The sequence below is a fragment of the Pecten maximus genome, chromosome 11 (assembly GCF_902652985.1).
Source record: "Pecten maximus chromosome 11, xPecMax1.1, whole genome shotgun sequence".
NCBI classification, from domain to species: Eukaryota; Metazoa; Mollusca; class Bivalvia; order Pectinida; family Pectinidae; genus Pecten; species Pecten maximus.
In genome coordinates this window covers 13,184,243-13,200,008 of record NC_047025.1, presented here as the reverse complement: position 1 = coordinate 13,200,008, position 15,766 = coordinate 13,184,243, and the positions used below count along the sequence as shown (strand labels likewise).

At 36.5% G+C, this 15,766-nt stretch overlaps 1 protein-coding gene across 4 annotated transcripts in view; it reads right to left on the bottom strand.

Moving 5' to 3' along the window:
* LOC117337328 (protein unc-93 homolog A-like) overlaps window positions 1-15,766 on the bottom strand; it is a 37,576-nt gene that overhangs the window by 10,085 nt on the left and 11,725 nt on the right. Inside the window, exons 2-7 of one of the 4 annotated variants that reach the window (XM_033898249.1) lie at window positions 13,032-13,084; window positions 8,211-8,744; window positions 4,533-4,693; window positions 3,615-3,860; window positions 3,241-3,376; window positions 2,477-2,608 (exon numbers count right to left, since the gene is read on the bottom strand). In XM_033898249.1, the coding sequence (XP_033754140.1) occupies window positions 2,477-2,608; window positions 3,241-3,376; window positions 3,615-3,860; window positions 4,533-4,693; window positions 8,211-8,736 (1,201 nt within the window). In that variant the 5' untranslated portion in view covers window positions 8,737-8,744; window positions 13,032-13,084. Of the gene's footprint in view, window positions 1-2,476; window positions 2,609-3,240; window positions 3,377-3,614; window positions 3,861-4,532; window positions 4,694-8,210; window positions 8,745-11,911; window positions 12,022-13,031; window positions 13,141-15,766 lie in introns of those variants that run through there. The other 3 variants (XM_033898248.1, XM_033898250.1, XM_033898251.1) reach the window with 3 other exon arrangements.

Below are 15,766 nucleotides of genomic sequence, written 5' to 3'. Positions count from 1 at the left end.
ATACGATGAATGGAACATGCTTTGATCATAGTAGAATATCCCAGAAACGTCTGAATACTGAAACTTCTTACATTTTTAAATCTCAATTGTAAGCTTTTTAACTTGCACTGTCAGCTTTCATACAAAACATGTGTTCCCGTTCTGGTCACCAAATAAGATTAAACCCATAATGAAGATTCAATGTAACGAAAGTAGTTCAAAATCAGATACAGTATGTGTCGATTGATTAATATAGACCTGCACCATACAGCTGTTTTATCTTCGTTTGGCGTAAGTGATGCTACGGGTAAAAGTATCGGAACATGCAGGGGAAAAGGGATGATACAACTTTGGTTGAACAAAACTTTCAGTATTGACTTGATGTCTATTCGCCCCATAAGTTAATGGACATGTTCCAACTTAATTCAATCCAAAATGCAATTTCGTCTGAAAAATCGGTAGGTAATAACTGTTGGTACGGCAAAACGACGAATACAGCTCTGCCCACATTATGTAAACTCGATCTGACCCAATAGCTGCACATGTGCATCTTGTAAGCCTAAATCAACATGTCAACAAAACAAAGAGACCTAGGTCGTAGCATGAGATAGATAACAAAACTGTACTTGATAATTTCTATGTTGATGAAGCCCCCTTTCTGTCAAAGGTCAATCCGGTTTTTCGTCTAAATATATTTGAAACTATAGTCTGATAAGAATGACATGTCGTGTTGAACTTTGATTAGTATATTGATTGCAGACAGGTCAATAATCATATAGGGAAATGAGTGTATTGCATACGTACATAAGTGGTAGTTACCAAAGAACTGGTGACATTGTTAGGGTTCGAAATCCCGTAGGGAAGTTTTCCAATTAAAAGATATATTTGTTTGCGTGTTGTTCAACATGTATCAGTTCATATTTTGTTTGTATGTTTACATTTGATTTTGTTTTCATTTCTACATTCAATTAATGTGTCGACCCAGAAAAATAGTGTGTATAGGCTTATTGAGCGTGACACAGAGACGAGGCTCAATAAACTTCGTTATATTGCATATTTTTGCAAGGCTTCCCATTGTTCGCTGTTGGTCGCCCGAAATCACTTTGATCTTTTTGTTTTTTGTTTGTTTTTTATGATTATTTTGCAGCCTAGTTACTCCACTACTTGTACACGTGGGTTATGTATTCGATGTACGAAAACATCATTTAACAGTTTGACATATCTATGCACAAAAAGGATCGCCTACTTTAAATATATTACAAGAAAAAGTCAACGCGACAGGTCATTTTTGATAGACTATAACGACACAGGAAAAAAAACACCTTAAAACTGACCACGTTTTGTGGCATATTCTTGTGTATGTAAAGAAGAAATCACAATACTCGGAGCACCTCTGTATCTTTCATCCATATGTTCCTTTTGAATATCCAACAAACACTGTATCGTATGAATTTATCAATTATTGATATTAGCAGATAATTATATATGCATGTTTCTGAACAATCCTAAGTAAAGTGAAAATGTTTATCCATCATTTCATGACAAGCACTGGTACTATTAGTATAAAACACATTTTAGTTCAGTAGTTTGGCTTCTGGGATAGTATTACATAATTAATAAGCTTCGGGTTTTTTTCGGCTGCAAATTATTGCCTATTTATCGTCAATTACGATGATGATAGTGAAAATGAATTATTGCAAGCTATTATTTATTTATTTATTTATTCAACCTGGGAGTCTTTTCATTTAAAAGTAAACACCATTTTTACAAACGAATATCGTTATTGTAGATCATATGCATTTGAAAGCAATATTATTTGTATTGTTATAATATGCCAAATGGTTTAGTTTTATTTGTTTAACGTCCTATTAACAGCTAAGGTCATTTAATGACGGCCTCCCGTGCGTGCGATATGCATACGTGTGGCGAGTGCGTATGCGTGTTTTGGGAGGCTGCGGTATAAACGTGTTAAGTCTCTGAAGCGTACTGCCGAAGACACCCAGCAGGACACCCCACCCGGTAATATGCACACGTTTAAGTATCGTTGAGTGACTGTTCAGTGGTTAAACATATAAACTTATATTGATAAATTTTCTTTTACATGGGGAATTGTTAATGTTTATATCTGATTATACAGAAACGCTATAAAATATACTACTCTGCTGATTTCAACGAATATTCTCTCGATACTTTTCTCAAGTGAATGACTTCCACTGTGGCATATTACACCATCCCAGAGAAGCCAGCCCGAGGGCCTGGTACATTTTGGTACTAGTATAGAGATGGCTGCTGTAACTAAACGTCATAATAAATCCTAAGGATTCCAAATTAATAACGATTTGTATTAACCCCACGATTTAGTTAATTGATATATGATAATTCGTTAAATCTCCACCAAAGTTCAAATCTTAGTAGTAACACACTTGAGCTGTGTCCCAAACACAAGACAGCTAATAAATTCTATGAAAATACCACCCAAAGATTTTAAACCACTTACCGTTGATCTGTGTTTGTATAACAGCGTCGCCCATGCCCCATAGGGCGGCAAATATGTAGAATAGATACAATTGATCCGGATTTGGCTTCCACAGCAGTAGACCGATTAAAGAACCCCCGTGCACGAGGAATGCTGGATTGAAAAATACAACAGCATACATTTTTTTTAAATGAGACAAATCAACGCCAACATCTAAACGAATAAAAGCATCAATAATCTTGATAAAATATTAAATGATTTATTCTTTAAAATAGCTTTTTACTAGCATGTGAGGGGAATAATTGACATAAAATAAGTTCGGATTATAAATATTCCCGTTATGCTATTGTAAGGATTCGATGTAATAAGGCTTCTCAAACAATAACATACTGACGCATATTCTCATATATACTGTAAGACTACATTTCAATCACGGTTTTAGCATAGGAAATTGCTCTGAATTACTTAACAAGAAAACTATTGCAGAAGGAAATTTTGTACTTCGGGTTATTCTAAAACATTTGCAAAGCAAATTATATCTCTTGTTGGCCTAGGTGCACGCGTTAGATGGGTTCCGCGAAAGACATTGATGTTAAGGAGAAACCTCATATAGTCGGCAGGTAACCGCCATACGCCTTGCTTACGGATATTTGAATAAAGTAGCATTTTAACGTTATATAACGGTTGTGAAATTTCATCTTAGCCATAATACTCAATATATAAACCTATACTCTATCGACATAACACCCCTGCCTGGTCCCAAGTAAATAATTAAGGGTACGTACCAAGGATAAAGAACGGAATATGTCCAACATACTGCACCAGACGTCCGAATGTAAACGAGCAGATAGCGTCGACAACTCCGTAACAAATCATAACGTAACCAACATTCCAGATACCAAGTGTGCAGCTAATATAGGTCTGTAAGTAAAGGAGATATGTTAAGATTTATAATCAAACGCTGCAGATAGAGTATTTCTATACAATAGGAAAGGAATCGCAAACAGAAGAATTTGAACAGCGTCAGTAAAAAGTGATATTCTACAAATGAAACCGTACAGCCTCCAACTGGTACGCAAATACCATTTAACAGAAATGGGCCCACAGTTTTGTATAATCCGATCATGAAATCGCCGTATCTTGTTTACATCGAAAATACCTTTGTGTAGTCACCGGTGATGAAAGCCTGTTCTATACCACTGTAAATGGTTAGAGGCATCAGAAGCTTCTGGTACGGGGAATCCCACCAATGGCGGAAGGTTGCGATAAGAAGTTTGGGGGAGAGCCTCCGGTCCTCCTCGGGGATATCTTTGTCCTTGTCCAATTGAATTCGATCGAGGAGACCAGCGATGATGAGGAAAGCTACACAGCCACAGGCGATGTATATTCCGCAGACGATGTATACCTTGAGTAATATTTTTTGTTGTATTCTTAACGATCGAAACAGAGCTGTATCATATTAAGGTACATATGGTGATGTCACTTGTCACTAAAATGCCACAATCAGGAAATCATTAGGTGTCTTTGGTACAATTCTAAGATAGACGATTAATTGTTGATCAGAAGTGATTTATCTGAGAGCACTGAATGATAAGAGACGGTTTATCTGAGGGCCCGGGTGTTTAGAGGTCGTTATATGAAGGTCATGAATGATAAGAGGTGGTGTATCTGAAAGACCCCAATGATAAGAGGTTTGGTATTTGAAAGCCCTCGATGATCAGAGGTGGTGTATCGATTGTGTAAGAGGATTCTAAATTTTTATCACCCTTATGGTCAATATATGGTAGAAAACTTCAGGTCCTATAATGAATAGGGTGTTTTATTTTGAGGTGGAGTTGAATAGCCCGATATTGATTTGCTACCACTCCCATCCCCCTCCCTTGCACTACTAATCTTTTATCTTCTGTTGTTTCTTCTCTCACATCATAATTTTTTTCATGGACATAAATCACCACGGAAACAAACCAAATGCTAAACAAGTTTGCAGACAAAGTAGTCGTTCTTTCTGAAACCTATATAAGTGATAATGATAAATAATAATATATCCATCGAGCAATACATTCTGTAGTCAAGTTACCTTTTCAAGTGGCGGTCTGGCCAGGTTTGTATTGTTAACTGTGGACACGGTTGGGTCAAAGACAGCCCCACATTTCTCTAGATCCTCAGCCGACGGTTCAGTAATATTTTCAGGGCGTTGACTGAAGACAGTGGAAGAAATCAAATTTCCCCATACCTGACCTGTAAAATAGAATCACATGCCCGTATATACGTGCAAATATATCTTAATATATACATTGTTAGCGTATTTCCCTTCTGTAACATTTTGTATTGGACATTTTGCAGGTGACATATTATATATTAATAGCTGCATTGTGCAAGAGATCAAAATAAACAAGCATTCTGTGAGTATTGCTTAACTAATACATGTCCCCTACCGGCTCCCTCAAGTTAAAACTTTAGCCAAATGCGAGTAAAAAAGTTTAGCCAAAACTGAAACATGATCATTTTATGAAAATAAGTTCATTCCAAACAATGTGTAAATTCAACTCTATTGGGTTGAATAAACAAGGTTTCCTGCCCCTAAAAGATATTCAGGTATTCTTTTGGTATGTCTACTGTACAGAGTTTGGTTTGGTTTGGTTTGGTTTATTTTGTTTAACGTCCTATTAACAGCTAAGGTCATTTAAGGACGGCCTCCCGTGCGTGCGACATGCATGCGTGTGATGAGTGCGTATGTGTGTTTTGGGAGGCTGCGATTTGTTTGTGTTAAGTCTCCTTGTGATAGGCCGGAACTTTTGCCGATTTATAGTGCTACCTCACTGAAGCATACTGCCGAAGACATCCAGCAGGAAACCCCACCCGGTCACATCATACTGACAACGAGCGAACCAGTCGTCCCACTCCTAATATGCTGAGCGCTAAGCAGGAGTAGAAACTACCACTTTTAATGACTCTGGTATGTCTCGGCCAGGGGACAGAATCCAAAGCCTTCCTCACAGGGGCGAACGCTCAACTGAAGACCAAAAGTGAGGCATTGCCAAGGGAGACATTAGGAAGAAGAAAAAGAAAAGATAAGATCCCAAATTAAGTCGCCTCCTGCGATCATGCAATGGGGACAGCAGGTACAATTCTTACGCCCTACCTGCAGGGAATACTGTACAGAGTAAAAGAATATAAAATGAATTTAAAGTTAAATGTGTAATAACAGCTTTGGATTGAAATATAAAGATGATTCTGCATAGCACAGCATAGTAGTACACTGATTTTATTAGATTATTAGATTTAAAGGAATTACCTCTATTTCCCATATTGGGCCCCGCCCCTTTGACCCCTCGGGGTCAGATTCACCATTTATGCAAAATCTGTTCCCCTTCCCCCAAGGATGGTTCTGACTAAATTGGGTTCAAATCCATTCATAACTTTATGACTAGTAGCGATTTAAAGGAATTACTCTATTTCCACTATTGGGCCCCGCCCCTTTGACCCCTCGGGGGTCAGATTCACCATTTATGCAAAATCTGTTCCCCTTCCCCCAAGGATGTTTCTGACCAAATTGGGTTCAAATCCATTCATAACTTTATGACTAGTAGCGATTTAAAGGAATTACCTCTATTTCCCCTATTGGGCCCGCCCATTTGGCCCCTCGGGGGTCAGAGTCACCATTTATGCAAAATCTGTTCCCCTTCCCCCAAGAATCTTTCTGACCAAATTGGGTTCAAATCCATTCATAACTTTATGACTAGTAGCGATTTAAAGGAATTACCTCTATTTCCCCTATTGGGCCCCGTCTCTTTGGCCCCTCGGGGGTCAGAGTCACCATTTATGCAAAATTTGTTTCCCTTTCCCCAAGGATGTTTCTGACCGAATTTGGTAAAAATTCAATAAAAACTTTTTGAAAAGTAGCGATTTGAAGCAAATGTTGACGGACGACGGACGCCGCGCCATGACATAAGCTCACCGGACTTTTGGTCCAGGTGAGCTAAAAATGAATTTTTTTTTTTTTTTTTTAACCGTACAAAGGTAAGGCCACACACCCAAAGAACCTCTATGCAAAGAATCAACATCCTTATACATTATTAAGTGAATGGTGTGCCATTATATAACTTTAACCAAAACTTTAACCTGAAGAATACAGCAAAAACAGTTAAGTCCATAATATGGCAAAAATTTTCAAAAAAAAAGAAAATATTTTTTTCATAAATTCATAATATGCCAAAATTTTCAAAAAATGAAAATATTTTTTCCTGTTTTAACTGTACAAAAGTAATGTCACACACCCAAAGAACCTCTATGCAAGAATCAACATCCTGATACCATTATTAAGTGAATGGTGTGCCATTATAAAACTTTAACCAAAACTTTAACCGGACGGACGGACGGACGCAGGCAAAACCTATAGTCCCCCCGGTTTCACCGGTAGGGGACTAAAAATATCCAAAACAAATTGTTCTGTCATAATGTCCAACTTGACGCGTTATCTTTTTAGCGTTTGAAATAAAGGTCAAAACCAACAAATTGGTACAGAATGTTCTCTACTCGTATTTCACCTGTTAAGATAAGGCAGTGGTTATCATATAATGTGACCGTCATGGGTCACGTCTCCTTTAAAGCGTTGAAACCCCGAGACAAAGACTAGTGTTGTACAAAGTCTGATCCTTCCTACTAAAATACTAACATTCATAGGAACAACAAATAAGCAACTGGTCCATTCCGGAGTATAAAGGACCAGGATATACAGCATGTGCCAATATGCCTGCTGAACACACTTATAACCCGGATGCACTCAAACTTGTCTCATTTAAGCAAGTTGACTAATGCAGCGAGGACTGGACCAAGTATGAAACATTCAACAATTAACAAATTCATGTAATTTATAACCTCCGTTTTTCTGACATAGCGTTGATCTGATGACGTCTGATAGTGTTATTATTGTGCCTGGGCTCGCATGGATATTTCAGTATTTATGAAAAGAACAAATACGAATACTTTTCCCCCAGTTTGCGATCTGCCATTCAGCACCCTACATTGCATTAATAACTAATTTTGGTTTCCTTTCTTTGGCCCTTGGGTTTATCTCCATTATCCCATCTGGGACCTTTAGCTTCCCCTCAAACCCATAGGGAGCCAGAATCAATGTTTCTACAAAATTAGTTTCTGACCTTCAATACAATAGAAGTTATTTTTATGCTATGTCACGTTTGGTCAAAATAGGAGAAGTTTTGAAGAAATGTGTGATGTAAAACGTTGACAGACGATTGCTGCGGTTTACCACGAGCTCAGCTGGCTCTAAGAAGAATATTATGTTCAAAATACCCATATGTAAAATTTTGATTCTTTCAATAATACAATGTAATTATTTCTTTACAAACTACATAGTGATTATTTCTTTTCAAAATTAATATGTACAAAAGCCACTTCAAACGTGAAGCACATTACTCCCATTTCTACGAAATTGTCAGTTTTCGCTGTCTGCTTTAGCTTCATCATACAGCGATTGGGCTGGTGATAAGAACTTGCTCGCCAATCGTCAGTAAAATAAGATCGGGTAAGGTGTAGGGCTAGTGTTAAGGTGTGGCATTTCACTATAAATTCGCTCCTCAGTAGCCTCATCATTCTCGGACACCATCCTTTAATGAATTTGTGCTGATATGACGTCAGGCGTTACCAAACCAATCTAAACTATTTATCCTTAAATGGTTATTAAACTGATCAGGTTCATAGTGAGGGTATACAAATGCATAAATGCACAACTTACTCGTTTGGAAAACCATGAAGAAAAATCCAAAGAACCTATTGATGACGTCATCTTCGGTGGCACCTGTTTGTTTGGCGTACCAAACAGCAGTCTGTGTGAGGTAGGTACATTTTGCAGACCACAGGGGGGCAGCACCTAACCCGACGATTATTGACGCTACCGCCATTGTTCCCCAAACCGCGTAGAAATTGGCAGCCATGTACACAATGTAACATATCATAGACAGGCCAATAGTCCACTTACAGCCGAATTGACCAACAATAAAAGCCGGAAAGAACATGCACGATACTACAAGAGCGCCATATACGACTGACAGTCCTCCTGTACCGAGACCATCTTCCTTGTTCAGGGAACTCTGCAAGTTCGATAACGACTGAAAAGATGTAAATAGAAACAGAAACCCGAAGCTGACCACCACAATATTTTTTAGGATAACATTCTTGCTCATTTTCGCTTCCTCCGTCTTATTCGACGGGTTAGGACTGGCGCCATTTTGATATCCGTTTCCTATATCCGTCATCTCCATTGTTATTTCTGAAATAAATTAAAGAAGTATCAGTGGAACTGATAAATACTCCCCTGAATAACTGTTTTTTGTCTGTGAATTTTATATTTGGTCATATCAATGCCTCATATCTCTAAAATATGTTGAAAATTAAAAGAGGAAAGTTTAACATGCCACAAGTATTTGTGCCCGACATATATTTATGCCGGGGCTATGAAAGTATGGGCGTATGACACTCAGTCTGGTACTTAAATGTAGATGTCAGCTGCATCAATTCAAAGTAAAGTTATGCTCCGAACACGAAATTGGCACAAAGTGCCAGTGATCAATATATTTATTTGTTTTTATTTTCCTGGGTCCTTTACAACAGTATTGATAAAAAACAATGATTCCCACAATATCAAATTTTAGTATTTCCAGAAATTCTGCGAAACCCATCAAAATTGTATAAGTACAGATCAACTTTCAAAATTAAATGCAAAAATGTATGAATTGTTTGCAACAAGAGAAAGAATTTGCACTAAAAACAAGCAATGCTTCCCTGTTGGATCACCTGTGCAAATCACAAATACTAATTCAGGATCATAAGTGAAAAAACATCAAAGACATTTTAATTTCAAGTAGTATTTTAAGTTTTGTGTATTTTTAAATAAATACAACTATTTTTAGGATTTTTATTCCAGCATTTCACATTTTAACATATATAACATGGAATTTTAATAACGTTTCTATGTATATAATGTAGCATGCACTTATGTGATCATTGGCCTCGGTGACATCACTCAGATGACAAAACTCTCAAGAAAGACCACCCCATTTTAAGACCACCTAATGCTTGTCCAATAGGGGGACCACTGTAGCACTTTTCAAAACCATACAAAATATCTTAAATGCTAGCGAATCGGTTAAGTTTCGTAAAGTATGCTCATTTTATAATGATATATTTAATTGAAAGGTAAGATCACAAACACGACCAGACGTTTCATGAAATGTACACACACACAGCCATAATGTTTGATTTGTTAAGTATATTGGAATGACTTGATTGACTGTTATTACCAATACAACGTTCTAAACACCGTTTAATGTGTTAGCCAGTCATGTGAGGACGGGTGAACAGGAGCTAAAATGAAAACATAATCACCAATCAAAATTCTTATAGCTGCCTTTTCCCCTGATTTTACAGTATACAAAGTAGCCTGTAATTACATTAATATGACTTGGCTAAACCATTGGTCTCAAGTACGAGACAATGAGGTATTTAAAATGCAACCTTGAAACATGCAGTCTCGGAAGAGAAGATCGACGACAGGAAGTCTGTGCATATTCCATACCTGAGGTATTCATCCCTATTCATTAATATATGTTTACTAACCTTAAAGTTATGGTCGTGATCATCCGTTTACTGTTTCACATATCATGATAGATTATGCAGATTTTTTTTATTGTTAACTCAATGAAAACTCAATAAGACTCTCCGTCATTAATGTTTGATTATCTACATGCAGTTGACCTTTACCACGAAATTGCTGAAACTCACTTCCATCCCAATGAATGTTTGATATACTTTACGAGTGTAAATTGCTTTTTGATACGAAAGTTCAAAGGTATAGATCACTGCTAACTATTAATAGAAGTTTTGTATCCTTTGTTGTCCGGAAATGTCAATGCCGAAGACCGCGGGACATTACATTTCCCCGAATTTTGTCGTTTTTATAATCAAATGCAATGGGGGCAACAGGTACAATTCCGACAGATTCACCCGTTTTCAGTATAATGTACCCGATGGTGAGTGCATTGCAATGTCACTGTAAAGGAAGGTAGGCCCATCATTTGTGAATGCCGTCCTTTAATGGCCGTATTTAATATGTTAAACCCAGTACAGGAAGGAAATAAGACCCCCCCCCCCCCCCCTTGCCTTACAATGCGCATATGTTCTTCTAAGTTGTTAAAAATGATACGTTGATCAACGTTGGGTAGGTAGTTCTAGACTCTCGAGATTACATAATACGTTATCTTTGTCAGTCTGTTTATTATCAATACTCGTTTTATCTTTTTAATGTCACGACTCTTGAGATAAAGCACACCCGGCTGATCGACGATCAGCCTGGAAACTCTGGAATGTGTGTTGCGCCACATAAACCAGTGTCAAAAGTGTCTGAATTACTGGTGCTGTAATTATTACTGTGGTCATAAAATGGATCTACAGAAAGATTTCTGTGTTTCCCATAGTTAAAACATAATAAAGAATTGAAACCTTCTGGATCATCAATGCTGAAGATTTATTTATTGAGCCCTGATAAAAAAAATATATAGATTGACTTGCTCTGAAGCGGTGTGTCTAACGTTACACGTCTACTAGAATCTGATTGGCCAGATAAAGACACACCCATATCTTTGTCGGTCGTCGCATTTGATGATGTCATCGACACTGGAAACATGATTTTGTTACGAGAAGTTGTCATCAAAAACAAATTTTATGTGAAGTAAGCAGATTATTATGACAAACTGATTTACAAACTGGTCTGTAATGTTGTGTTTTAGACTTTCGTATTGCATTTTCTATATATTGACATTTGACCAAACAGTCATATGAAGGACCGCATGGTTATCTGGTCAGTAAAGGAATTAGGATAGCCGCCGGTCACTTTCTGTATCAGCATAATGATTGCCATTCTATTTATCTGCATAAATGTCGACTTTATACTGTCATTTAATGACAGTTCAATGCTTCATTGCACCTAACAAAACATCTATATTACAGTTAAGTATATAATATCTTTGTCGATATAGAGTATGGGTACATAGTTGCTGTTGCGATGACACAATGATTAAACAAATGCATCATGGAAAAGAACAAAAGGAGTATGGAGGGATAACTGTTATTACATTCTTAACGGGGCCCAGCCAAGATAATGCTTCAAGGGCCAATAAAGGACGAGTCAAAAATGGGTGTAAAATGAAACAAATACAATCACTCACTTCTATACTTTAAAATTATTAATGTGGCCATTGCCACAACCATTGAATCATGGAAGGGGGATGTTGTACCAGGCAGGTCATTTTATGTATCGGCAAAGTCCATTACGCAGACAAATAAGATACCACCTGCACTGAAAGTGCTATTCCCGATAACGTACAACACTCTTATTATATTTCCAAACCTACAGACGATGAGGGTATAAGTCTTACTTACATACCATTAGACTGTCGCGGACAGCCCTTTATCACATGTCTTGTGTGGTTTGAGATAAGATCCCGGCTGTGACTTATACCATAACCAATCACATCGTCTCAGGTATGTATAGAACATGTAATTCAAAAATTGTTCAACAGAAAAAAAAAATCAGAATTGACGCGAATTCAATCCGATAGACACATTTCACAGTAATTGCGCCTGTGTTCATCATATATTATCATATACTAACATCAGTAACGTTTGACCAACGGTCATATTTCGAATTATACAACGAATTATTATATTCCATTCTTGTTGTCCCATTCTACATACAATACGGAGTAATCCCATTTAGTTTGTATGAATTTATTATTGTCGTATTTTAAGAATGAAATTATATGACATCGATTTATATAAACAATTACCGATAATAAATAAATATTGCCAGCGACCTCCAAACTACTTTCAGAGTACAGTTGATACATAACGATAGGAATGATACATATGATGAATATACATAATTTGAAGACAGTGTTGACTTTGAACTTCACGGTGATAATAATCTTCGCTAGGCAGTATAATAACGGGTTTAAAATGCTGGCACCAGAGGCTAAATAAACCCGTCTGTTTAGCACTTTCAGCCTGAATTTGCTAAAATAGGTCATTTTCAGTATTCGAAATAATGCATGCTAACCATTTGCAACAAATTAAGCTGTATTATAGTTCCCAACAGAACTGCAAATAATACTTCTTTATCTTATCTTAATATGAAAGGAGAACTCGTTATATCGTAGTTGAAATATTTATATACAAGTACATTACCGATTTAAGGAACCACGAATGCGTCTATTAAGATCCTGATGTTTTAATATATGTTTTCTAGAAAAACCAAACGTTTAAGGGTACTGACATATATATAAAATATAATGCAATGTTCTCATGTTCTCTACATGATTACTCAATATTTGGCTTTTATACGCAGCATAAATATAAACATATAACATAAACAAAACATTTGAAAGTTTTCTGTAAATATACTAAAGAAACACACGTATCAATTAGTAATTAATATTTAAATGACGGCAATATGAATTATTATCTAAGAAAATTCCTAAGTTGCTTATAGATTTGAGCTTACCTTGATAATGAAAATCAGTTCAACTGTTAAAAGATCCACGTTCTGAGAGTTACCTGCGAAGAAAAACCAGGTGAATTAAACAACTTGCTTATATACGTATACCTACTAATGTAAACTTTGACGGGGTAAGCACGTGACTTCCTACATATCCCAGTTCATACGATACGCCCCACTATTATGACGGAGGCTACATTTAGGAGTGGTTTACGGGTAAAATTCAGAATAATTCTGATTTCCTGGAAATTAAACTAGATAAAGTATTCCAATAAAATTATTATTTTACATAAAAGAATATTATAATTAGTACTTTATTTTCTAAACTAAGTTACAAAATAATATCAATTGAATAATTACACGCAATGAAAAAAAAGGTCCAACAACAAATTATTACATCTATATAATTATGTTTCTTATGTGAATCTTGTTTTATTTTTTATCAAATATTGAACTATATACTTTATTCCAAGAGGATATGTATTGGGAATAAAGACATTTTATAAAGAATCGGATACCGAGTGGGAATGTAGACACATATTAGTAATATTATATTGAGTAGATAGGCACTATACATAGAATTTGTTATTGTTTGAATTCAGAAACTAAAGGAATTTTGTCATCAATTTGAAATTGAATGATAGTGTAGGACACACCATGTGGATTTCTTTGAATGCATGTTTTTACTTTTCCTCTTTTTTCCGCCCTTTGGCATACAGTGCCAAATAACAAAAGTAAAAGGCAATAAAAAACAAACTTAAAAGTCAGATTCATTCTAACAATCACACCTAACGAACCAACAACATGTTTTATAGTAAAGGTATATTGCTCCTTAATAACCGAATATAAGAGATACAGAAATAGTACAAGAGGCCAAGAGGGCCTGCATCGCTCACAAAGAGATCTCAGTGGTTATGGTTAGGTGACATTAAAACTTCATGGGTCTGTTTGTGTCACTGTATAATATTTCATTTAAGTGATCGTTGTGTTTTCGTTTTAGAATGGACAAATAGAAGACGATCGAGTAACGTCAGCGATATGTTCCCGGCTGACTCAAGTGACACTTAACTAGTGTACCAGGGCGTACGTCTTATATTTGATGAATTTACAATAGGTGGAATACGATACCTAGTGAATGTATAATGGTGGATGTATACCTCTGCACGTACGAGATTCAAAGTGACTTATGACAAGTGAAACATTACCAACTCCATTTATTGTGTCAATTATTTTCTTTTTCATAGATGACTTATGTGTAGACAGTAACTACATCAGCTTTTTGACGGTGTATACATGCTACCTGTCTCTTTATGGCCCTTAATATTGCAAAGGCGATCAAACTTGAACAAAAATAATCCAAATTGTGATATTTATCCACGATATATGGCAACATGTCTGGAAACGAAGAAACACGTTTCCAAACATTGATATATTGTAGCTTACAACGCCTATGGCAGTATGCTTCAGTGAGGTAGCACTCTAAATCGGCAAAGGATCCGGCCTATCACAAGGAGACTTAACACAAACATAGCGCAGCCTCCCAAAACACACATACGCACTCATCACACGCATACATGTCGCACGCACGGAAGGCCGTCCTTAAATGACCTTAGCTGTTAATAGGACGTTAAACAAAATAAACCAAACCAAACCAAACAACGCCTATGGTAAAAATATTTAGTTCAGACACTGTAACTTGAATTTTGATATACTGTTATGAACATTTTGTGTTATTTTGCTGTTACTATTAGGCACATTTCAATATTCGTCTAATAGGAAATGTGTCATTCTAACATCTGATCGATAGGACCTCTTTATATACATATATTGAATAAGCGACTTGATGGACCAGTAAGAACGGTACTTTCCCTTCTCTGGTCCACCTACAATTAAAGCGAAGGTAGATTGAGTATTTTGCTGCACTTTTGCAATATACATTAGTACCTATTTGACAACATTTATGTAAATACAGAAAACGATAAAACTGCACAGAGCAGCCCCTTCAAAATGGCAGCGCCCTGTCAAGTCTTGCGTAATAAGGGTACACAAAATTCCACCGATTCTCGTGCGTTTTTGGTCTTGGCGAAAAAATGAAAATTGAATGTTCTCCCGTCGAATATAACATCTATTTCACTCGTACAACAGGCTGCACCGGTAGTTTTACTCGTACTTCACACTCGTGAAATATATATCCTCTATATATAAAGCTGCATGTAGTTCAGCCAAGTTTCAAGTAACCACTGTCCATAACCGAATCGTCCTTAATTGACCCGTTAATAGTACGTTATACAATATTAACCACACCAAACTTTACCATAAATGATCTGATTGTAGCGAAAGAAAAATATCTCTTACAAGCGAGAATTCGGTGCAAACCTATTCATGTCTTAGAACCAACTGTATACATATCTACGTAAATTGTTCCGATGTTATCCAAAGACATGTTGATTGAGACAAAATTACATATCTTGCTGGTGGTAAGTTGGCGTGGATCTAATGCGACTTTAGTAATGGCAGGTCATCAATGTGCATTGGTTGAAGCATAAATCGGATGATTAATAGCTATACTTCGATATTGTACAGTTATAAATCAATAAATAACCCACTTTGCCTACATTTACCTTTGTCACGGTATGTGTACCTACCGTATATTGACAAATTGGTGTATATATTGTTAAGTATCTCTGGTAAACTTACAATGTTTACTTTGACTCAGCATTGAAATAGCACACTCTTTGTAT